The sequence below is a fragment of the Salvelinus namaycush genome, chromosome 32 (assembly GCF_016432855.1).
Source record: "Salvelinus namaycush isolate Seneca chromosome 32, SaNama_1.0, whole genome shotgun sequence".
NCBI lineage: Eukaryota > Metazoa > Chordata > Actinopteri > Salmoniformes > Salmonidae > Salvelinus > Salvelinus namaycush.
Genome location: NC_052338.1, coordinates 110,769 through 137,108, shown reverse-complemented (window position 1 = coordinate 137,108; position 26,340 = coordinate 110,769). Strand labels below are relative to the sequence as shown.

At 45.0% G+C, this 26,340-nt stretch overlaps 1 protein-coding gene across 1 annotated transcript in view; it reads left to right on the top strand.

Annotated features, from left to right (window-relative positions):
• LOC120026739 (zinc finger protein ZFPM2-like) overlaps window positions 1-26,340 on the top strand; it is a 96,635-nt gene that overhangs the window by 66,767 nt on the left and 3,528 nt on the right. The window contains exons 4-6 of the mRNA XM_038971461.1: window positions 2,593-2,803; window positions 9,005-9,017; window positions 26,313-26,322. Coding sequence (XP_038827389.1) covers window positions 2,593-2,803; window positions 9,005-9,017; window positions 26,313-26,322 — 234 coding nt within the window. The remainder of the gene's footprint in view (window positions 1-2,592; window positions 2,804-9,004; window positions 9,018-26,312; window positions 26,323-26,340) is intronic.

Sequence of the window (26,340 nt, the reverse complement as noted above, 5' to 3'; positions counted from 1 at the left end):
ACTTGACTGCATATTTTGTAGCAGACAATTAAAAACTTCTGCTGTTTACACAAAAACAACATTATGATTCTCTCCTCCTCAGGACAATTTTATCCTTTACAAACCTTTGCTGGTACTTGGCTTTGAGAAGAGATTGGCATAATTTTCTTTTAATTCTTACTTATTACTATAAACAGTATATTTTAAAATGCACTACCTTGCTATGAAATCACCTGCAACTAAAGTATAATTTGAAAGTTATGTGAATTCATCACTTTACATGTAATTGGTTAACGTGTACACAGATGGACACATCACTAAACTCTATACTCTTCTGAAAACTGGTCATCTCTGTATACCCGTCGCAAGACCCACTGGTTGATGCTTATTTATAAAACCCTCTTAGGCCTCACACCCCCCTATCTGAGATACCTACTGCAGCCCTCATCATGTTCTGCCAGTCACATTCTGTTAAAGGTCCCCAAAGCACACACATCCCTGGGTCGCTCCTCTTTTCAGTTCGCTGCAGCTGGCGACTTGAACAAGCTGCGCAAAAAACAGTACCTGTCAGTACTCTGTCATTTCCTCTAGTGTTAAGCTGCAGCGTATCATGGTTAGCTCGTTATCTCGGCAGCCAGACTTTTGTAAATAGTCATATTAAAAACTTGAATCCCTTCAATGGTGAAGATGGATAGTCTGTCATTGGGAGAGAGATACATGTTACCACGGCTCCAAAGCCCTCCTTTCTTGTTCTCCTGCCTAATTAGTTTGTTCTCTGGACTCCTGTAGAATGTTCCATAATGAGGCTTGTCGAATTATATTATCCAGGACTTTCATATGAAAAGTGTTAGTTCTAGGATGTATAGTGCATTTGGAAAGTATTCAGACCCCTTGACTTTTTCCACACTTTGTTACGTTACAGCCTTATTCTAAAATGTATTAAATTGTTTATTTCCCTCATCAATCTACACACAATACCCCATAATGACAAATCCAAAACAGGTTTTTAGGCAGCGATTACAGCCTAAAGTCTTTTTGGGTATGACGCTACAAGCTTGGCACACCTGTATGTGTAGAGTTTCTCCCATTCTTCTCTGAAGATCCTCTCAAGCTCTGTCAGGTTGGATGGGGAGCGTCGCTGCACAGCTATTTTCAGGTCTCTCCAGAGATGTTCGATTGGGTTCATGTCCGGGCTCTGGCTGGGCTATTCAAGGCCAATGTGTGCTTAGGGTCGTTGTCCTGTTGGAAGGTAAGCCTTCAGGTTCTCTCTGTACTCGCGCCGTTCCTCTTTCCTCAATCCTGACTAGTCTCCCAGTCCCTGCCACTGAAAATCCTTCCCACAGCATGATGATGCCACCACCATGCTTCACCGTAGGGATGGTACCAGGTTCCCTCCAGATGTGATGCTTGGCATTCAGGCAAAATAGTTCAATCTTGGTTTCATCAGACCAGAGAATCTTGTTTCTTATGGTCAGTGTTTTTTTGGTGCATGTTGGCAAACTCCAAGCGGGCTGTCATGTGCCTGGGGAGGAGTGGCTTCCATCTGGCCACTCTACCATAAAGGCCTGATTGGTGGAGTGCTGCAGAGATGGTTGTCCTTTTGGAAGGTTCTCCCATCTCCACAGAGGAACTCTGGAGCTCTGTCAGATGGAGCTCTGTCAGAGTGACCATTGGGTTCTTGGTCACCTCCCTGACCAAGGCCCTTCTCCTCCGATTGCTCAGTTTGGCCGGGCGGCCAGCTCTAGGAAGAGTCTTGGTGGTTCCAAACTTCTTCCAATTAAGAATTATGGAGGCCACAGGGGACCTTCAATGCAGCAGAAAGGTTTTGTTACCCTTCCTCAGTTCTGTGCCTCGACACAATCCTGTCTGGGATCTCTACAGACAATTCCTTCAACCTCAAGGCTTGGTTTTTGCTCTGACAGGTGTGTCCAATCAATTGAATTTACCACAGGTGGACTCCAATCAAGTTGTAGAAACATCTCAAGGATGATCAATGGAAACATGATGCACCTGAGCTCAATTTCGAGTCTCATAGCAAATGGGTCCGAATGCTTGTAAATAAGGTTATGCGAATGCTTGTAAATCTTTTTTTGAAATGTGTAAAATTTCTAAAAACCTGTTTTCACAATGTCATTGTGGGTTTTTGTGTGTAGACTGATGAGGGAAACAATGTATTTATACATTTTAGAATAAGGCTGTAACATAACAAAATGTGGATAAATGGTATGGGTCTGAGATACTTTCCTGAATGAGGTTGAAGTGGATTACATCGGTTTAACTCATGTTTGACTTGCATAGAGATAATTAATTTAGTGCATTTTCAAGCTGAAAATGTGTATCTGAAAGTGTATCTGAAAATTACTTATTTATCATGTAGCCTAAGCCCTAAACGTTTGATCAGTGTGCGAAGTAAAGCAGAGAGCATATACTATATTACTATAAACTATACAATACTTCATATACAACATCAGTGTATTATTGCAGCCATAGTTAGATTTTTCTACAATATATATTTGAACTGATATTCAAGCAGACAGTATCTGTCTGAATACTACAAAGAAGAACACATATTTAGAATTGAAGTGCTGAATTGCTCAATGTTTTTTTTCTCAGGTGGACAACTTTGGTGCACTACAACCAAACCCATCATGGAAGGAGAGGAGTTAGCTGTGTTTGCTGTGGACTTCTACTCCCGTCTCCAGGCAGTCAACCAGGCAGCTCTCTCTGAGAGGATAAACCCAGCCAGATTACTGGACTCCATCCGACTATTGCCCCAACAGGCCTACATGGCCTCCATACTTCCCAACGCTATGGTTAACAGTAAGTCCAACGCAAAATTTAGGAGACTATGAAATCTGTTTGTGTGTTCATCCATGCATAGGTGTGTGTACAGTGATTCCTCCTTTAAAAGATGCGAGCTTGCACCGCGGGACTTAGAAGTACCCAGCATCACGGATTCATTGCTCCAGACAACCACAAAATAGTTGGCAGCCTATGGATGTGTAGCTAGCTACTGTCACGCCCTGACCATAGTAAGCTGTTTTTCTCTGTGTTGGTTGGGGCGTGAGAGTGACTAGGGTGGGTCATCTAGGTGTTTGTATGTCTATGTTGGCCTGATATGGTTCCCAATCAGAGACAGCTGTTTATCGTTGTCTCTGATTGGGGATCATATTTAGGTAGCCATTTTCCCCATTGTTAGTTGTGGGATCTTGTCTACATTAAGTTGCCTGAGTGCATACCAGTAGCTTCACGTTTCGTTTGTTCTTTATTGTTTTGTTTTGGTGAGTTTCACTTTATTAAAATATGTTGAACTCTACTCACGCTGCGCCTTGGTCTCATCCTTATAACGAACGTGACAGAAGATCCCACCAACAAAGGACCAAGCAGCGTGCCCAGGAGGAGGAAGTATCCTGGACTTGGGAAGAGATCCTGGATGGGAAGGGATCCTGGACTTGGGAGGAAATCCTGGCAGGACAGGATCGTCTTCCTTGGTGGGAGTCGCCTAGGAACATGAGAGGACAGCAACGACGTCGGGGAGGTAGGCCACAGAAACCCAAAGAATATTTTTTGGTAGGGCACATGGAGCAGTCGGCGAAGGTGAGGGGTGAGTCAGAGACTGTCGAGGAGTTATTGGACAAATTGCAGGAGAGTGAACGGAGGGGAGAGTTAGAGACCTTCGAGGAGTTGTTGATCAAATTGGAGGAGAGTGAAAAGAGAGAGCTGTTGGTTTGACGTAGTATGCACGGCATTCGCCCTGAGGAGCATGTTAGCTGTCCGATGCCACCTGTACCGGTCCCACGCATCAGGTCTCCAGTGCGCCTCCACAGTCCAGTACGTCCTGTGCCTCTTCCCCACACTCGCCCTGAGGTGCGTGTCATCAGCCCGGTGCCACCTGTACCGGTCCAACGCATCAGGTCTCCAGTGCGCTTCCACAGTCCAGTACGTCCTGTGCCTCCTCTCCGCACTCGCCTTGAGATGCGTGTCATCAGCCCGGTGCCACCTATACCGGTCCCACGCATCAGATCTCCAGTGCTCCTCCACAGTCCAGTACGTCCTGTGCCTCCTCTCCCCACTCGCCCTGAGGTGCGTGTCATTAGGCCGGTGCCACCTGTACCGGTCCCACGCATCAGGTCTCCAGTGCGCATCCACAGTCCAGTACGTCCTGTGCCTCTTCCCCGCACTCGCCCTGAAGTGCGTGTCATCAGCCCGGTGCCACCGGTACCGGTCCCACGCATCAGGCCTCCAGTGCGCCTCCACAGTCCAGAACTTCCGGCGACAGTTCCCAGTCCGGAGTTTCCGGCGACAGTTCCCAGTCCGGAGTTTCCGGCGACAGTTCCCAGTCCAGAGCTTCCGGCTACAGTTCCCAGTTCGACGTTTCACAGTCTGGAACCTCCAACAACGGGCTACGGTCCGAAACCTCCTGAGACGGTCTACGGTCCGGAACCTCCTGAGACGGTCTGCGGTCCGGAACCTTCTGAGACGGTCTGCGGTCCGGAACCTCCTGAGACGGTCTACGGTATGGAACCTCCTGAGACGGTCTGCGGTCCGGAACCTCCTGAGACGGTCGGCGGTCCGGAGCCTCCAGCGACGGTCGGCGGTCCGGAGCCTCCAGCGACGGTCGGCGGTCCGGAGCCTCCAGCGACGGTCGGCGGTCCGGAGCCTCCAGCGACGGTCGGCGGACCGGAGCATCCAGCGACGGTCGGCGGACCGGAGCCTCCAGCGACGATCCAGCCTTCAGCAGGGGTTCTCAGTCCAGAGCCTCCTGCGACGATCTACGGTCCGGTTCCTCCGGCGACGATCCACGGTCCGGTTCCTCCGTCAATGATCCACGGTCCGGAACCTCCGGCGACGATCCACGGTCCAGGGCCTCCGGCGATGACCCACGGTCTGGAGCTTCCAGCGATGCGCCCCGCACCGGAGCCGCCCCCGACGCCCTGCGTCATCCATCATAGATGCCCACCCGGACCCTCCCCTATTGTGTCAGGTTTTGCGGTCAGAGTCCGCACCTTTGGGGGGGGGGGGGGGGGGGGGGAGGTCACTCCCTGACCATAGTAAGCTGTTTTTCTCTGTGTTGGTTGGGGCGTGAGAGTGACTAGGGTGGGTCATCTAGGTGTTTGTATGTCTATGTTGGCCTGATATGGTCCCAATCAGAGACAGCTGTTTATCGTTGTCTCTGATTGGGGATCATATTTAGGGAGCCATTTCCCCATTATTAGTTGTGGGATCTTGTCTAGATTGAGTTGCCTGAGTGCATACCAGGAGCTTCACGTTTATTTTGTTCTTTTTTGTTTTGGTGAGTTTCAGTTTATTAAAATATGTGGAACTCTACTCACGCTGCGCCTTAGTCTTATCCTTATAACGAACGTGACAGCTACAGTATGTATGGACCCTAAAACGTTTGGTATGAATATTACTTCAGAACCTATCTATGAACCTCAGCTATCATAGTTGTTGTATCAATAATCCATAGGCTGTCAGCTTTTTTATCCTCCACTACACAATAAGCAAGTAAATAGATAGATAGCTATGTTACTTCAGCTGCATTGCAAGGCAAGCTTACACAATTGTATATTACATTTGCAGTAAATGCTTTAGCTAGCTAGATTCTTTACATCCACTGTTTCACAAGATGACAGCCTGGTTTGCTGGTTTTCTCAGGAGTCCCTAAAACATTAAAAAACACAAATACAAAATTAAACAGGAAGCACCAGTGACTTGGTATATAAAAAAGTGGTCAGATGAAGCAGATGCTAAACTACAGGACTGTTTTGCTATCACAGACTGGAACATGTTCCGGGATTCTTCCAATGGCATTGAGGAGTACACCACTTCAATCACTGGCTTTATCAATAAGTGCATCGAGGACATCGTCCCCACACTGACTGAACGTACATACCCCAACAAGAAGCCATGGATTACAGGCAACAATCACACTGAGCTAAAGGGTAGAGCTGCCGCTTTCAAGGTGCGGGACTCTTACCCGGAAGCTTACAAGATATCCTGCTATGACCTGCGACGAACTATCAAACAGGCAAAGCGTCAATACAGGGCTAAGATTGAATCATACTACACCGGCTCCGACGCTTGTCTTATGTGGCAGGGCTTGCAAACTATTACAGACTACAAAGGGAAGCACAGCCGCGAGCTGCCCAGTGACACGAGCCTACCAGACGAGCTAAATCACTTCTATGCTCGCTTCGAGGCAAGCAACACTGAGGAATGCATGAGAGCATCAGCTGTTCCAGAGGACTATGTGATCACGCTCTATGTACCCGACGTGAGTAAGACCTTTAAACAGGTCAACATACACAAGGCTGCGGGGCCAGACGGATTACCAGGATGTGTGCTCCGGGCATGTGCTGACCAACTGGCAGGTGTCTTCACTGACATTTTCAACATGTCCCTGATTGAGTCTGTAATACCAACATGTTTCAAGCAGACCACCATAGTCCCTGTGCCCAAGAACACAAAGGCAACCTGCCTAAATGACTACAGACCCATAGCACTCACATCCATAGCCATGAAGTGCTTTGAAAGGTTGGTAATGGCATCAACATCATTATCCCACTACAATTTGCATACCGCCCAAACAGATCCACAGATCTGTGCACTCCACACTGCCCTTTCCTACCTGGACAAAAGGAACACATATGTGAGAATGCAATTCATTGACTACAGCTCAGCGTTCAACACCATAGTACCCTCAAAGCTCATCACTAAGCTAAGGATCCTTGGACACCTCCCTCTGCAACTGGATCCTGGACTTCCTGACAGGCCGCCACCAGGCGGTGAGGGAATGTAGCAACACATCTGCCACGCTGATCCTCAATACTGGAGCTCCACAGGGGTGAGGGAATGTAGCAACACATCTGCCACGCTGATCCTCAATACTGGAGCTCCACAGGGGTGCGTGCTCAGTCCCCTCCTGTACTCCCTGTTCACCCACGACTGCATGGTCAGGCACGACTCCAACACCATCATTAAGTTTGCAGACGACACAACAGTGGTAGGCCTGTTCACCTACAACGACGAGACAGCCTACAGGGAGGAGGTCAGAGACCTGGCCGGGTGGTGCCAGAATAACGACCTATCCCTCAACGTAACCAAGACTAAGGAGATGATTGTGGACTACAGGAAAAGGAGGACAAAGCACGCCCCCATTCTCATCAACGGGGCTGTAGTGGAGCAGGTTGATAGCTTCAAGTTCCTTGGTGTCCACATCAACAACAAACTAGAATGGTCCAAACACACCAAGACAAAAGGTTCTACAGCTGCAACATCGAGAGTATCCTGACTGGTTGCATCACCTGGTACGGCAATTGTTCGGCCTCTGACCGCAAGGCACTACAGAGGATAGTGCGTACGGCCCAGTACATCACTGGGGCTAAGCTGCCTGCCATCCAGGACCTCTACACAAGGCGGTGTCAGAGGAAGGCCCTAAAAATGTTCAAAGACCCCAGCCACCCCAGTCATACACTGTTCTCTCTACTACCGCATGGCAAGCGGTACCGGAGTGCCAAGTCTAGGACAAAAAGTATTCTCAACAGTTTTTACCCCCAAGCCATAAGACTCCTGAACAGGTAATCAAATGGCTACCCGGACTATTTTCATTGTGTGCCCCCCCCTACAACCTCTCTTTTTACGCTGCTGCTACTCTCTGTTTATCATATATGCATAGTCACTTTAACCATATCTACATGTACATACTACCTCAATCAGCCTGACTAACCGGTGTCTGTATGTAGCCTCGCTACTGTATATAGCCTGTCTTTTTACTGTTGTTTTATTTCTTTACTTACCTATTGTTCACCTAACACATTTTTTGCACTTGTCAATGGTGTGCGTACTGGGAACGGTGCAGGAGAGCAGAGATTTGTGAACAGCCGCACACTTTATTTAGGCAGGAGAAACCAACAGACGGACGCCACTGCGTCGAAACCATCCAATATGCCAAAGTACAAAAACAGTCACAATAATAAAGTACAAACAAATAAACATACCTCCTGAATATAAAACACGGAAATAAACGCACACCAGAAATAGCACGTCAAAAAATGACACGTAACATGAAACAATCACACACAAAGACATGAGGGGAACAGAGGAATAAATACATGTAGTGTGATTGGGGAATGAAAACCAGGTGTGCAGGGAACAAGACAAAACGAATGGAAAAATGAAAAATGGAGTGGCGATGGCTAGAAACCCGGTGACGTCGACCGCCGAACGCCGCCTGAACAAGGAGAGGAGCCGACTTCGGCGGAAGTCGTGACAGCACTATTGGTTAGAGCCTGTAAGTAAGCATTTCACTGTAAGGTTGTATTTCACCTGTTGTATTCGGCGCACGTGACAAATAAACTTTTATTTTTTTTTACTTGAACTTCATGTCTGAATGGCATTAAGGACGCCTATGGATAGAGTAGAATATAATAACTTCATTGTTTCAAGGATGCAAGTCCTATATACACATGTACTGTAGTTATTACCACGCATGAGATTCCCACATTGTAGCCTGTACATTTAATATATTCACTGATCATGTACTCTTCCTTGGCAAATAAAGTTGCGGTTCAGGTATGAATCTCTGTGAGACATTCTTTTTCAGTCATATCAAACTCCATTATTTGAATGGTGCTATGTCTGCATGTATGTATTACAATTATACACTTCAACAGTGTTTACTACTCCTGCTCCTGGGACATCAATGATTACACATTGTAACTATGCAATAGACTAGAAACATGATTGATTTGAAATTCATATATACAGAAAACAAAACTATAAATATCTTACTCCCTTCATCTGCATTGATCTAAGGACACAGGATAGTATTTCAATGAGATACTTAATTTCAACCAGTGGAGAATTTGAAACGGTTTATTGAAAGAAGTTCATTATCCATGCGTTATAAATACATAAATGCATTATAATAATTGCAATGATAATTGATAATGATAATTGCAATATTACAAATACAAGTTCAATCTGTACTTCAATGCAGTTATGGTGTGCGTTATAAAACGAGGAAGAAAGACGAGGTGGGGAGAGAGGTGTAGAAGACAGAAAGGGAAAGAGGTAAGAACAGCGGCAGACAGCATATGATTCATTAATTACAGTGCTACCCTAATATTCTCTCAGTTCATCACAATTGCGGCGTCTCCTAACCAGCCTTGGGCCCCCAGTTGACCCAAAGATTATCTTAATTAAGAGCGGGTGAGGTGGCGATGACGGGACTGGCTTTCCTCTCTCACATCAAAACATACCTGCAGACGAGAGAGCATGATTAAGCCTTGTTTTTTTTTATTCTAACACGGTCAGTCATCTTAAATCAGGAGGTGAAATGCAAAACTGACCTTGGATTATTAACTTTGGGACTACTACATCTCTGTCTGTATTTCAATGTAAAGCATCTCTTTAATAATACTTCCTGTTGACCCGACCAAGTGACATCTCACCTACGATCATGCTGTGCCCTCTGTGTCAGCCAGTTCAGCTGCGGGAGGGGTTCACCAAAACAGCTGATATAACCTAGAGGATTTAGGGAGAAGGGGGAGAGGGATGAAGGAGAGAGACTGTTATTGTGTGTGTGTTGTCTCACCTGGTGTACACACTAAGTGGCTACAGAGTACTTGTTTATGAACATTGATAACATAATTCACGTAACACAGACATATGAGGACAAACAATAGCAGATAATGTCAATAGAAGATACTGTATGTGACGCAGACTCCTATCGGAGTGTACCTGAAACATTTAAATATAGAGGGCTATGTGTCTCACCACTTGGTTATTGCAAGGCTAACCCCCAGGGAAATCCTGACTGGACAGATAGTCCAGTGAAAATGGTTGTGTTGATGTGGTGTAAATCTGAAAATTAGCAACTGACATCTTAATTTAAAAAAAAATTAACAACAAGATAGGCAGAGATGGAGAAAAGGAACACAGAACAGTTTAATTACCTCTGGTTATGGACACTTTTGTCAGCAATAAAGCTTGAACATTTGGCAATATCTACATTTTCAACCCCTTGGTCAGCTTGCTCTCTGAAAGTAAAGAAAACAGCATATTTTTTATAGATATGAGAACAATAACTGAGATATGACCATTCAATCTAAAGCAGCAGATGTCATTTTTAGGATATGTCAATACAGCCCAGTGCTGCTTACCTGAGATGCCATCTTCTTAGGTGTCCGCTTTAACTTCCTTTGTGACGGAAAAAAGTAGCTTTCAGAACAATTATTTTGATTGAAAATAAAAAAGGTTTAGCTCTCGACAAAAAGACACAAATGTACCTCCATTGCATATAACAATTTGCCTGTGAATAACCACACCATACAAACGTGCTACTTTATGCAGAATTCTTGACGCCCAACCGAAGATTTGCAATTTGTTGCAAGTTGGGGAGGAGGGCTGATAGCGGAACAATAGACTATTCAACCTTTACTAAAGAATAGTCTAATAGCTGAGCTCGGTGTGAAAACCCCCCCTCGTATCACAGACCAGATTTGCCCTAACAACCAAGGGGTAGCTTGCTACTCAGTGTAATAAAGTAATGACCATTCAAATAACTTACCTTACAAGTTATGTTGGCTACGCTGTCCTTACGAATCACATAGCATATCATTACAGCACTATGTACCGGTATGTTAGCTAGCTACCTAACGTTAGTAGTTATACATCAAACCTGCCAGTATATTAACTATAGGCTATCTAACTACCCAATGTAAATTGACTTGATTATTCTCTGCATTCATAGCTTAGCTAAATGGTATAGTTGTGCTTTCTCAATGGATATTCGGGTGCTTTCGTAAATTCGTTCTGGCTATCTATAGGCTGGACGATAGAATGAGTCAAAATTCACCCAAGGCTGAAAAAATTCTTAAAGGATCAGGGTCCCGCTAGTGGGACAACTTCCAGTAAAACTGGAGGGTGCGCAATTCAAATAAATTCTAATATTTATATTCGTTTTTAAACATTTAGGTACATATAAGTGTCTTATATCAGCTGAAAGCTTAAATTCTTGTTAATCTAACTGCACTGTCCAATTTACAGTAGCTATTACAGTGAAAACATGCCATGCGATTGTTTGAGGATGGCGCCTCACATCAAAATATTTTTTCACCGGCACATTCACATATAAAGATTAAATATTCATTTACTTTTTGAAAATCTTCCCCTGATTTGTCATTTAAAGGGTCCCATTTATAACATGTAGTGTCGTTTTGTTAGATAAAATCCATCTTTATATCCCAAAAAGTCTGTTTAATTGGTGCCATCAATTTGAGTAATCCACTCGTTCTACTTGCAGAGAAAGGAATCCGAAAATCTACCCCTAAACTTTGTTTCAACAAGTCAAAATAAGTTTCTATTTACTTCCACAGATACCATAAAATGTAATCAAACTATAATATTTATTTTGGAAAGAAGTATGCTCAAAAGCAAACCGATATTAGCAGGTGCGTAATTTCTTCATGGCGCGCACAAACACGAATTTCCAAGAGTGTGTCCTTCTACTAAAACTGTGATTTCTTATTCGTTTATGAAGTTACAAGCCTGAATCCACTGACGCGATTTGATAAATCTCGCTCATTTTTCAGAATAAAAGCTTGAAACTATGTCTAAAGACTGTTCACACCCTGTGGAAGACATAGGAAATGAATATGGTTGATATCTCTTTAAATGGAGGAAAGGCAGGCAATGGAACAGGGATTTTTCAAAATAAGAGGCACTTCCTGGTTGGATTTCCTCAGGTTTTCGCCTGCAAAATCAGTTCTGTTATACTCACAGACAATATTTTGACAGTTTTGGAAACTTGTGTTTTCTATCCTAATCTGTCAATTATATGCATATTCTAGCATCTGGGCCTGAGAAATAGGCAGCTTACATTTGGAATGTTATTTTTCCAAACATAAAAATACTGCCCTCTAGCTTATTTTAACTATAAAACAACGTGAGCAGGTCTCATTGCCAACAATAAACTGGGAATAGAACGTTCGGAAGGCGAGTTGGTGCCACGGTGCTCAATAGAATTAATAGGAGCTGGCAGGGTGAAAAATGCACTAGAATAAGGCCAGTTGTTTTGCGATTACTTCAAAACGACGTCAAGCAGCTGGGATTGTGGTCATATTATGAAACAGGGCTCCACGGCAGATGCGATGAACTCGTTTGAATCAGAAAAGAACTTTGTTAAACATTTCATGTGTCCAGCCTACTATCAACACTGATTTCAGAGCAATTGTCTGAGTGTACCAGAGCTCGGAATAATTACTTTACGAGCACTCCACACCCATTGAATATGGCCGGTGTCAGGAAACGTCGGGAAAAAAGCGTAATTAAATTGTCACCAACGCTCTGGTTAACACGAAAACTGCCTTACCAGCTCTGCTATGACGAGTAAAATGGTCAGAGTGCTCTCATTTGTTTCTGGAAGTAGCTAGCCAACATTAGCTTGGGTGCTTGACTGCCGTTGTAAGGCCAGAATGCTCAAATCAACCCTACTCTTCGGCCCGAATGTCCAGTGTGTGCTCCGAGAGCAAAACGGTCTGAATTTACAAATTAACAATTTTTCTCTGAATGGAAACACCATAATATTAATCAACTTAACTAAGCCAAATTTCTTAAAATCAATCTCATATTATTACAAATTCAAATATATTACTATAAAAATCAATCTTTCATGAAATCACATGATTTCAAAAAGGATTTACGGGGAAAGCACACCAAACAATTATGTTAGCTCAGTACATAGCCACAGAAAAACATAGCCATTTTCCCAGCAATAGATAGTAGTAACAAAAACCAGAAAGAGATAAAATTAATCACTAACCTTTGAACATCTTCATCAGATGACACTCATATGACACCATGTTACACAATACATTTATGTTTTGTTTGATAATGTGCATATTTATATCCACAAATCTCGGTTTACATTGGCGCCATGTTCAGAAATGCCTCCAAAATATCCGGAGTAATTACAGAGAGCCACGTCAAATAACAGAAATACTCATCATAAACTTTGATGAAAGATACATGTTTTACATATAATTAAAGATACACTTGTTCCTAATGCAACCGCTGTGTCAGATTTAAAAAAAACTTTTGTAAAAAGCACACCATGCAATAATCTGAGACGGCGCTCAGATAGTAACAACATTTCTCCGCCATGTTGGAGTCAACAGAAATACGAAATTACATCATAAATATTCCCTTACCTTTGATTATCTTCATCAGAATGCAGTGCCAGGAATCCTAGTTCCTGTCACACCCTGGCCTTAGTTATCTTTGTTTTCATTATTATTTTAGTTAGGTCAGGGTGTGACATGGGGAAGTTTGTGTGTTTTTGTATTGTCTAGGGTGTTGTATGGTTTAGGGGGTTAAATAGAGTAGATGGGTTAGTGTTCAGTGTAGGTGTCTAGGAAAGTCTATGGTTGCCTGAATTGGTTCTCAATCAGACAGCTGGTTATTGTTGTCTCTGATTGGGAGCCATATTTAAGGCAGCCATAGGCTTTAGCTGTTTGTGGGTAATTGTCTATGTGTAGTGTTTGTGTCAGCACTATTTGTCTGTATAGCTTCACGGTCGTCAGTTTTGTTATTTTGTTAGTTCGTGATTAGTTGTTCGTTTCTTGTTTGTTTTTTCTCTCTTCTTAAAATAAAGAAGATGTATTTTGCACACGCTGCGCCTTGGTCCAATCTCTCACAGCAAGACGATCGTGACAGAATTACCCACCAATCTAGGACCAAGCGGCGTGTCAAGCGGCAACAGGACCCACCTACACAGGATTCATGGACATGGGAGGAGATACTGGATGGTAAGGGACCTTGGGCACAACCGGGAGAATATCGCCTCCCTCGTGAAGAGCTGGAGGCAGCTAAAGCCGAGAGGAGGTGATATGAGGAGGCAGCACGGAAGCAAGGCTGGAAGCCCGTGAGTACAACCCAAAAATTACTTGGGGGGGGCCTTAAAGGGAGTGTGGCGAAGTCAGGTAGGAGACCTGCGCCTACTCCCTGTACTTACCGTGGAGAGCGAGAGTACGGGCAGACACCGTGTTACGCAGTAGAGCGCATGGTGTCTCCTGTACGCGTGCATAGCCCGGTTCGGTACATTCCAGCTCCACGTATCGGCCGGGCTAGATTGAGCGTTGAGCCGGATGTCATGAAGCCGGCCCAACGCATCTGGCCACCAGTGCGTCTCCTCGGGCCGGCTTACATGGCACCAGCCTTACGCATGGTGTCCCCGGTTCGCCTACATAGCCCGGTGCGGGTTATTCCACCTCCCCGCACTGGTCGGGCGACGGGGAGCATACAACCAGGTAAGGTTGGACAGGCTCAGTGCTCAAGGGAGCCAGTACGCCTGCACGGTCCGGTATTTCCGGCGCCACCTCCCCGCTCCAGCCCAGTACCACCAGTGCCTACACCACGCACCAGGCTTCCTGTGCGTCTTCAGAGCCCTGTGCCTCATCCACGCACTAGCTCTATGGTGCGTGTCTCCAGCCCTTTACCACCAGTGCCTACACCACGCACCAAGCCTCCTGTGTGTCCCCAGAGTCCTGTGCGTCCTGTTGCTGCTCCCCGCACTAGCCCTGAGATGCGTGTCCTCAGCCCGGTACCACCAGTTCCGGCACCACGCACTAGGCCTAATGTGCGTCCCCAGGGTCCAGCATGCCCTGTTCCTTCTCCCCGCACTAGCCCTGAGATGCGTGTCCTCAGCCCGGTACCTCCAGTTCCGGCACCACGCACCAGGCCTACAGTGCGTCTCAGCCGGCCAGAGTCTGCCGTCTGCCCAACGGCGCCTGAACTGCCCGTCTGCCCAACGCCGTCTGAACTGTCCGTCTGCCAAGCGCCGCATGAACTGCCCGTCTGTACTGAGTATTCAAAGCCGCCCGTCTGTACTGAGCCTGCAAAGCCGCCCGTCTGCCATGAGCCTTCAGAGCCGTCCGCCAGACAGGAGCCGCCAGAGCCTTCCGCCAGACAGGAGCCGCCAGAGCCTTCCGCCAGACAGGAGCCGCCAAAGCCTTCCGCCAGACAGGAGCAGCCAGAGCCTTCCGCCAGACAGGATCAGCCAGAGCCTTCCGCCAGACAGGATCAGCCAGAGCCTTCCGCCAGACAGGATCAGCCAGAGCCTTCCGCCAGACAGGATCAGCCAGAGCCTTCCGCCAGACAGGATCAGCCAGAGCCTTCCGCCAGACAGGATCAGCCAGATCCGTCAGCCAGCCATGAGCAGCCAGATCCGTCAGCCAGCCATGAGCAGCCAGATCCGTCAGCCAGCCATGAGCAGCCAGATCCGTCAGCCAGCCATGAGCAGCCAGATCCGTCAGCCAGCCATGAGCAGCCAGATCCGTCAGCCAGCCATGAGCCGTCCAGCCAGGATCCGCCAGAGCCGTCATCCAGCCAGGATCCGCCAGAGCCGTCATCCAGCCAGGATCCGCCAGAGCCAGCCAGCCAGGATCCGCCAGCCAGCCAGGATCCGCCAGAGCCAGCCAGCCAGGATCCGCCAGCCAGCCAGGATCCGCCATCCAGCCAGGATCCGTCCCTCAGTCCGGAGCTGCCGTCCCTCAGTCCGGAGCTGCCCCTTATCCTGGTGCTGCCGCTTATCCTGGTGCTGCCCCTTATCCTGGTGCTGCCCCTTAGTCCGGTGCTGCCCCTTAGTCCGGTGCTGCCCCTTAGTCCGGTGCTGCCCCTTAGTCCGGTGCTGCCCCTTAGTCCGGTGCTGCCCCTTAATCCAGTGGGGTTAATGTGGAGGGTGGCCATTTGGAGGAAGCTACGAAAGCGGGTAGTGACTATGGTGGGGTGGGGACCACGACCAGTGCCAGAGCCGCCACCGTGGACAGACGCCCACCCAGACCCTCCCCTAGACTTTATGCTGGTGCGCCCGGAGTTCGCACCTTAAGGGGGGGTTATGTCACACCCTGGCCTTAGTTATCTTTGTTTTCATTATTATTTTAGTTAGGTCAGGGTGTGACATGGGGAAGTTTGTGTGTTTTTGTATTGTCTAGGGTGTTGTATGGTTTAGGGGGTTAAATAGAGTAGATGGGTTAGTGTTCAGTGTAGGTGTCTAGGAAAGTCTATGGTTGCCTGAATTGGTTCTCAATCAGACAGCTGGTTATTGTTGTCTCTGATTGGGAGCCATATTTAAGGCAGCCATAGGCTTTAGCTGTTTGTGGGTAATTGTCTATGTGTAGTGTTTGTGTCAGCACTATTTGTCTGTATAGCTTCACGGTCGTCAGTTTGTTATTTTGTTAGTTTGTGTATAGTTGTTAGTTTCTTGTTGTTTCTCTCTTCTGAAATAAAAGAAGATGTATTTTGCACACGCTGCGCCTTGGTCCAATCTCTCACAGGAAGACGATCGTGACAGTTCCACAATAAATCGTTGTTTTGTTCGATAATGTCCATTACTTATGTCCAATTAGCTAATTTTACTAGCATGTGTAGTGCACGTGTCCAAACGCTCGCGCAGATGCAGGCAAACGTCGGACAAAAACTTCAAAAAGTTATTTTCCAGGTCGAATAAACTGGTCAAAGTAAGTAGAGAATCAATCTTCAGGATGTTGTTATCATTTATATCAATAAGGTTCCAACCGGAGTTCCAACCTTTTCAGACTCTATAAGTAATGGAACGCAAGACGATATAATGAGGAAAGCGCGCGACCAAGAACTGGCAATCTGCCAGACCACTGACTCATTCCCCTCCCATCCGGTCCCACAACACAGCATAAGCTTCATTCCACGTTCTACTGACTGTTGACATCTAGTGGAAGGCATATGAAGTGCAAACAGATCCATATATTACAGGGAATTGAACAGGCGATGACTTTAACAATGACCACTCTCAGATTTTTCACTTCCTGTTTGGATTTTTTCTCAGGTTTTTGCCTGCCATATGAGTTCTGTTATACTCACAGACATCATTCAAACAGTTTTAGAAACTTCAGAGTGTTTTCTATCCAATAGTAATAATAATATGCATATATTAGCATGTGGGACAGAGTAGGAGGCAGTTCCCTATGGGCACGAAATTCATCCAAAAGTGAAAATGCTGCCCCCTATACCAAAGAAGTTAACATTAGAAGCCTACTCCCTAAATTTGCTTTATTCACTGCTTTAGCACATTCTGCCAACCCGGATGTCTTAGCCGTGTCTGAATCCTGGCTTAGGAAGACCACCAAAAACCACCAAACTTCCATCCCTAACTATAACATTTTCCGCCAAGATAGAACTGCCAAAGGGGGCGGTGTTGCAATCTACTGCAGAGATAGCCTGCAGAGTTCTGTCTTACTATCCAGGTCTGTACCAAAACAATTCAAGCTTCTACTTCTAAAAATTCACCTTTCCAGAAACAAGTCTCTCACCGTTGCCGCTTGCTATAGACCACCCTCTGCCCCCAGCTGTGCCCTGGACACCATATATGTGAATTGATTGTCCCCCATCTATCTTCTGAGCTCGTGCTGCTAGGTGACCTAAACTGGGACATGCTTAAATACCGTTGAAGTAGTATGGCTACAGGTTCATCTGCCTCACCTAAAGCCCATTCTTGTGGGAAGCTGCTATAGACTACCAAGTGCTTACAGTCAGTATCTGGATAATATGTGTGAAATGCTTGATACTGTATGTGATATAAACAGAGAAGTATATTTAAAATGTTAATATTGACTGGCTTTCATCAAGCTGCCCATACAAGAAAAAAACTGTAACCAGTGCCTGCAACCTGGTTCAGGTTGTCAGTCAACCTACCAGGGTAGTTACAAACAGCACAGGAATGAAATCATCAACATGTATTGATCACATCTTTACTAATGCTGCAGAAATGTGTTTTAATGCAGTATCCAAAACCATAGGATGTAGTGATCACAATGTAGTAGCAATATCTAGGAAAACCAAAGTTCCAAAGGCTGGGCCTAATATTGTGTAATGATTCATATGTTGATGATGTAAAGAACATTTTCTGGTCTGTGTTGTGTAATGAGGAGCAACCAGACGCTGCACTTGACACATTTATGAAATTTCTTATTCCAGTTACTAATAAGCATGTACCCATAAAGAAAATGGCTGTAAAAATTGTTAAATCCCCGTGTATTGATGAGGAATTGAAAAATTGTATGGTTGTTAGGGATGAGGCAAAAGGTAAGGCAAATAAGTCTGTCAGCACAACTGATTGGCAAACGTACTGGAAGTCAGAAATCATGCGACTAAATAAAAAGAACAATGAACTATACTATGTAACAAAAATAAATTATATAAAGATTGATAGTAAAAAGCTTTGGAGCACCTTAAATGAAATATTATGGGAAAAAAAGGCAAACTTGGTTCCATCATTCACTGAATCAGATGGCTCATTCATCACAAAACCCACTGATATTGCCACCTACTTAAATAATTTTTTAATTGGCAAGATTAGGAAATTTAGGCATGACATGCCAGCAACAGGTAGATCTGACCAAATTATGAAAGACAAGAATTGTACTTTTGAATTCCAAAATTATTGTTCAACAATGACAAACCACTGGGGTCTGACAACCTGGATGGAAAATTACCGAGGATAATAGTGGAAGAAATTGCCACTCCTATTTGCAATATCTTCAATTTAAGCCAACTAGAAAGTTTGTGCCCTCAGGCCTGGAGGGAAGCAAAATTTATTCTGCGACCTAAGAATAGTAAAGCCCCCTTTACTGGCTCAAATGGCAGGCCAATCAGCCTGTTACCAACCTTTAGTAAACTTCTGGAAAAAATAGTGTTTGACCAGATACAATGCTATTTTACAGTAAACAAATTTACAAGACTTTCAGCACACTAATAAGGAAGGCCATTCAACAAGCACAGCGCATACACGAATGACTGATGTCATGACGTTGGCCTGGGGGTAGGTTTATGACAGTCATAAATACCTCTCCCCCCTTTTTCCTCTCTCTACCCTACTGATGTGACATTTGAAAATCCCTTGGTTAACATAGAGATTCTGGGAACATCAGAAGGTGGGGGGAAATGAACCATATTTTGGTAATCCGACCAGTTGAACATATGGGTTGGTACTTAATGAATATGATGTCAGTTTGGTTGTCATCTGAGACATTCTAATCAATGATAAGATGACAAAATCTAGTGGAAAGTCTACACATTAGAGTTATCAGATTCACATGAATTGTTGGGCAATTTAAATGTTTGAATATTAAATTATTGGTGAAGAGATGAAATGTAGCTTCCAAATGAGAGATTTGGGTTTTCATACGGTTAGGGCTCTGCTCAATCAGTGGCCCGCCCCTGTGAAGGGACATGGGTTATAAAACTATGAAGACACACCCTTCTCCCTCCACTATATAAAGCCTTGACGAAAATGTAACCTCCTGTTCCAAGTATGCGAGGCCTGCAGCCTCTGCGTTAAAAGGGCAAATAACTTGCTGTTCCGGGTACATTAGGATGACGATTCGATGTCAGAATTGTTCAGCTAATAACTACAGAACGAAGCCAACCTCAGCGTGAGCTTTGGCTGCGAATGGTATGAACTTTGAACTCTTATTCACTAAAGAAGTGATACCTCCTAGCCGTTGACATAGCAACAGCAGCTGCAAACGTGGACTAGGAAAAAACAGACAGAGTATCCCGTCTACCACACAACAACATTACTACAACGTATCCAATTTACCAGCAGAGACATTCTTCAAAGGACAAAGGACTCTGTTGGGCAACACGGCCTTCCATCTACCACTAAACTACCGAAGCGCAGCTCAGAGTAAATATTTATTGCATTTTCCTTTTCCAAATGGGCAGGTAATTTAGAATGCACAAGATTCTGTATTTACGATAGAGTAGCTGCCTACGGCCCGATAGAGACATCGCTTCTCCCTTTGTTCTTCAGTCTTCCCGCTCTTTCAACTCAAACCCAACCCATTTTCCTTTGTGTAACCAGCTGTCATATCTGCTCTGTCCGCTAGGGACATTTTCATTTATGACATAATTTGTAATCAAGGTATGATTCATTCTGTGTATATGTAATTCTGTGTGATTAGTTAGGTATTTAGTAAATAAATAATTAAACCCAATTTTGTATTGCTGATTCAACTTGTTAGCCAGGGTTCGTGAAGATAACCAAGAATTTACAACTTTCAGATGAGACTGAAATAAGGTGACGATTAATATTGACTGCTATTGATGTAAAATATTACTAGGTCTTTATTATAGTTTATTCGGAAGATAACAGCTCTATAAATATTATTTTGTGGTGCCCCGACTTTCTAGTTAATTACATTTACATGAGTAGCTCAATCAAGTAATATTAATTACGGAGAAAGGATTTTATAAAATAGCATGTCATATCACTTAATCCGGCATAGCCAAAGACACGAGACTGATGATTGGCTGAGAGGAATTGATGATAAAAAAAATTATGGGGGATGTTTTGTTAGACTTCAGTGCAGCTTTTGACATTATCGATCATAGTCTGCTGCTGGAAAAACATAACATGTGTTATGGCTTTACACCCCCTGCTAGATTGTGGATAAAGGGTTACCTGTCTAACTAAAACACAGAGGGTGTTCTTTAATGGAATCCTCACCAACATCATCCAGGTAGAATCAGCAATTCCCCATGGCAGCTGTCTAGGCCTCTTACTTTTTTCAATCTTTACTAACGACATGTCACTGGCTTTGAGTAAAGCCAGTGTGTCTTTGTATGCGGATGACTCAACACTATACACGTCAGCTACTACAGTGAATAAAATGACTGTGACACTTAACAAAGAGCTGCAGTTAGTTTCAGAATAGGTGGAATAAGTTAGTGCTACATTTTTCCAAAACTAAAAGCATTGTATTTTGGATAAATCATTCACTTAACCTGTTAGGCGGGCTGTCCCGACATCAGTACATTTATGACAACATCCAGCTCAAGTGCAGGGCGCGAAATTCAAAATCTATTTTTTTTAAATATTTAACTTTCACACATTAACAAGTCCAATACAGCATTTGAAAGATAAACATCTTGTCAATCCAGCCAACATGTCCGATTTTTTAAATGTTTTACAGAGAAAACACCACATATATTTATGTTAGCTCACCACCAAATAAAAAAGAGGACAGACATTTTTCACAGCACAAGTAGGATGCAAGTAGCATGCACAAGCCAACCTAACTAACCTAGAACCAACCTAAATAACCTAGAAAAAACTACCTCAGATGACAGTCCTATAACATGTTACACAATAAATCTATGTTTTGTTCAAAAAATGTGCATATTTTAGCTATAAATCAGTTTTACATTACTGCTACCATCATAGCTACAGTCAGAAATCGCACGGGAGTAGCCAGAGAAAATACAGACACCAACGTCAACTACTAATTACACATCATAAAACATTTCAGAAAAATATATGGTGGATAGCTAATGAAAGACAAAGATCTTGTGAACAGAGCCAATATTTCCGATTTTTGAAGTGTTTTACAGCGAAAACACAATATATCGTTATATTAGCTTACTACATTAGCTAGCACACAGCAGCATTGATTCTAGTCGAACGGTAGCATAGCACAGTTCGACAGATATATGAAAAAGCATCCCAAATTGGGTCCTTATCTTTGTTGATCTTCCATCAGAATGTTCTCCAAGGGGTCCTTTGTTCAGAAACGTCTTTATTTCGATCCAGAACGAACGATTTCCCTCTTGAATTAGCAAGCACACTGGCAGTGCGACGCTAACCTCTCCATCTTGACAAAATTCTTGCGTCGCATCACGTCTAAAGTCCAGAATAAATTTCAATAATATAATTAAACTATATTGAAAAAACATACTTTAGGATGATATTGTGACATGTATCAAATAAAATCGAAGCCGGAGATCATATTCACCTTTAAAGAGCGTTTTCCAGGAGCCGAGTACAGGTCCTACTTCGCGCCCAGAAAAAAAAAATAAAGTGCGCAAGTCTCACTCCAAGAGGTTGTGTTCAGTCCCTGGACGAGATATTCAAGTCCTTTCTGCTCTCACTTCCGCATGACACCCAGGGGAAGGCGTATGACGTGTTTCTACAGTCCTAAGTGACATGCCCTTTTATAGACAAGGTCTTGAAGAGAGACATCGATGTTGGAAATCTCACTTCCGGATAGGAAATGGGCTGTAAAAATAGTTCTGTTCCACTTAGAGAAATAATTCAAACGTTTTTAGAAACTAGAGACTGTTTTCTATCCAATAGTAGTAATAATATGCATATTGTAAGAGCAAAAATTGATTAAGAGGCCGTTTGAAAATGGGCACATATTTTCCAGTTTTTCAATACGCCCCCTGCAGCCATAAGAAGTTTTAAACCGATCCATCAACTAAATCTTATAATGAATAATGTGGAAATTGAGCAAGTTAAGGTGACTAAACTGCTTGGAGTAACCCTGGATTGTAAACAGTCATGGTCAAAACATATTGATACAACAGTAGCAAAGAACAGTAACAGTAGCTATGTATTATTGTAAATAACAGCTGGTGCACGATATCTATGGAAGTCTCGAGCTATTGCTCACCTGAGGTAGAGTTTCTCATGATAAGCTGTTGACCACACTATCTACCAAGAGAGTTTTCATCTGTATTTTTCATAGCTCTTTACATGCTGGCACTAAGACAGCATTGAATGAGCTGTATTTCACCATAAGCAAACAAGAAAACACTCACCCAGAGGTAGCACTCCTAGTTGCCGGGAACTTTAATGCAGGGAAACGTATGGGCTATGTGCCACAAACAAAGTTAACTTCCCACACAGAAAGGAGGGAAAAGGGCTACCTAAGTATGGTTCCCAATCAGAGACAATGATAGACTGCTGTCCCTGATTGAGAACCATACCCGGCCAAAACAAAGAAATACAAAAACATAGAAAATAGAACATAGAATGCCCACCCAAATCACACCCTGACCAAACCCAAAATAGAGACATAAAAAGCTCTCTAAGGTCAGGGCGTGACCCTGGCAGTGTGGTGCCAGGAAAACAACCTCTCCCTCAGTGTGAGCAAGACAAAGGAGCTGATCGTGGACTATAGGAAAAGGAGGGCTGAAAAGGTCCCCATTTAAAATCAACGGTACTGAAGTGGAGCCGGTCAAGAGTTTCAAGTTCCTTGGTGTCCAAATCACCAAAAAACTATCATGGTCCAAACACACCAAGACAGTCACTAAGAGGGCATGACAACACCTTTTCCCCCTCAGGAGACTGAAAAGACTTGGCATGGGTCCCCAGATCCTCAAAAAGTTCAACAGCTGCATCATCGAGAGCATCCTGACCAGTTGCACCACCAACTGGTATGGCAACCGCTCGCCATCTGACCGCATAGCGCCAACAGAGGGCTGCCTCGCTTCTAGTCCTTAGGAAACTTTGCAGTATTTAGTATTTTAATGTATTATTTCTTACATTGTTAGCCCAGAAAATATAAAGTGTTATTACATACAGCCGGGAAGAACTATTGGATATCAGAGCGATGTCAACTTACCAGCACTACAACCAGGAATACAACTTTCCCGAAGCGGATCCTTTGTCCAAACCACCCAGGGCATTTGAACTGACTCCAGAAGCTGACACAAAACAATGCCACCGGAGAAGAGGCAGACGGAGCAGCCTTCTGGTCAGACTTCGATGGTGCGCGCACCACCCACCGCTTCCAAGTATATTACTCGCTAATGTCCAGTCTCTAGATAACAAGGTAGATGAAATTAGGGCAAGGGTTGCTTTCCAGAGAGACATCAGGGATTGTAACATACTCTCTTTCACGGAAACATGGCTCTCGGAGTCGATACAGCCAACATACAGGAACTCAAGTCCTTTTGATCACCTGACCTAGAATTCCTCCCAAATTTTAGAACAAGGCTACCTAAATTGTATCAGCATATTGACTGTTGCACTCGTGCTGATAAAACACTGGACCACTGCTACTCTTAACTTCCGCGATGCATACAAAGCCCTCCCCCACCCTCCTTTTGCCAAATCTGATGTTGACCCCATTTTGCTCCTCCCTTCCTATTGTCAGGAACTCAAACAGGATGTACCCGTGCTATGGACTATTCAACGCTGGTCTGACCAATCGGAACCCACTCTTCAAGATTGTTTTGATCACGCAGAATGTGACATGTTCCGGGTAGCCTCAGAAAATAATGTCGATGTATACGTTGATTCGGTGAGTGAGTTTATAAGGAAGTGCATGGAGATGTTGTACCTACTCTGACTTTTTAAACCTACCCTACCCAGAAGCCATGGATAGATGGTGACATTCGCGCAAAACTGAATGTGCGACTCACCACATTTAACCATCAAAAGGTGACTGGAAATATGGCCAATACAAACAGTGTAGTTATTCCCTATGCAACGCAATCAAACAAGTGAAATGTCAATATAGAGACAAAGTGGGGTCGCAATTCAACGACTCAGACACGAGACGCATGTGGCAGGGTCTACAGACAATCACGGACTACAAGAGGAAAACCAGCCACGTCACGGACACCGACGTCTTGCTTCCAGACAAACTAAACACCTTTTCCCGCTTTGAGGATAATACAGTGCCACCAACTGCTACCAAGGACTGTGAGCTCTCCTTATCCGTGGCCGATGTGAGTAAGACATTTAAACGCGTTAACCCTCGCAAGGCTGCCGGCCTAGACGGCATCCCTAGCCGCGTCCTCAGAGCATACGCATACCAGCTGGCTGGTGTGTTTACGGACATATTCAATCTCTCCCTATCCCAGTCTGCTGTCCCCACATGCTTCAAGATGGCCAACATTGTTCCTGTACCCAAGAAGGCAAAAGTAACTGAACTAAATGACTACCACCCCGTAGCATTCACTTCTGTCATCATGAAGTGCTTTGAGAGACTAGTCAAGGATTGTATCACCTCCACCTCACCTGTCACCCTAGACCCACTTAAATTTGCTTACCGCCCCAATAGGTCCACAGATGATGCAATCGCCATCACACTGCCCTATCCCATCTGGACAAGAGGAATACCTATGTAAGAATGCTGTTCATTGACTATAGCTAAGCATTCAACCCCATAGTACCCTCCAAGCTCATCATTAAGCTTGAGGCCCTGAGTCTCAACCCTGCCCTGTGCAATTGGGTCCTGGTCTTCCTGATGGGCCGCACACAGGTAGTGTAGGTAGGAAACAACACCTCAGGGGCCTCCCGGGTGGCGAAGTGGTCTAAGGCACTGCATCCCAGTGCTAGCTGTGCCACCAGAGATTCTGGGTTCGAGCCCAGGCTCTGTCGCAGCCGGCCGTGACCGGGAGGTGCATGGGGCGATGCACAATTGGCCCAGCGTCGTCCGGGTTAGGGAGGGTTTGGCCGGCAGGTAAATCCTTGTCTCATCGCGCACTAGCGACTCCTGTTGCGGGCCGGGCGTAGTGCACACAGACCAGGTCGCCAGGTGTACGGTGTTTCCTCCGACACATTGGTGCGGCTGGCTTCTGGGTTGGATGTGCGTTGTGTCAAGAAGCAGTGCGGCTAGGTTGGGTTGTGTATCGGAGGACACATGGCTCTCGACCTTTGCCTCTTCCGAGTACGTACGGGAGTTGCAGCGATGAGACAAGACTGTAACTACTACCAATTGGATACCATGAAATTGGGGAGAAAAAAGGGTAAAAAAAAAGGCCTCCAATTCGCTGATCCTCAACACTGGGACCCCACAAGGGTGCGTTCTCAGCCCCCTCCCTGTTCACCCATGACTGTGTGGCCATGCACACCTCTCAAGTTTGCAGATGACACAACAGTAGTGGGCTTGATTACCAACAACAACAAGACAACCTACATGAGTAGGTGAGGGCAGTTGGAGTTGGGTGTCAGGAATGTCAACACAACAAAGGAGATGATCGTGGACTTCAGGAAACAGCAGAGCACCCCCTTATCCACATCGACGGGACAGCAGTGGAGGAGGTAGAAAGTTTTAAGTTCCTCGCACTAGCGACTCCTGTGGCGGGCCGGGCGTAGTGCACGCAGACCAGGTCTGCACGCAGACCAGTGTTCCAGCAAGTTCCTCATCCTCGTCACGGACAAACTGAAATGGTCCACCCACACAGACAGTGTGGTAAAGAAGGCGCCTCTTCAACCTCCGGAGGCTGAAGAAATTTGTCTTGTCACCCGAAACCCTGACAAACCTTTACAGATGCACAATTGAGAGCATCCTGTCAGGCTGTATCACCGCCTGGTATGGCAACTGCACCGCCCACAACCGCAAGGCTCTCCAGAGGGTAGTGCGGTCTGCACACCGGGGGAAAACTACTTGCCCTCCAGGAAACCTACAGCACCCGATGTCACAGGAGGGCCAAAAAGATCATCAAGGACAACAACCACCCGAGCCACTACTTGTTCACCCCACTACCATCCAGAAGGGGAGGTCAGTACAGGTGCATCAAAGCAGGGAC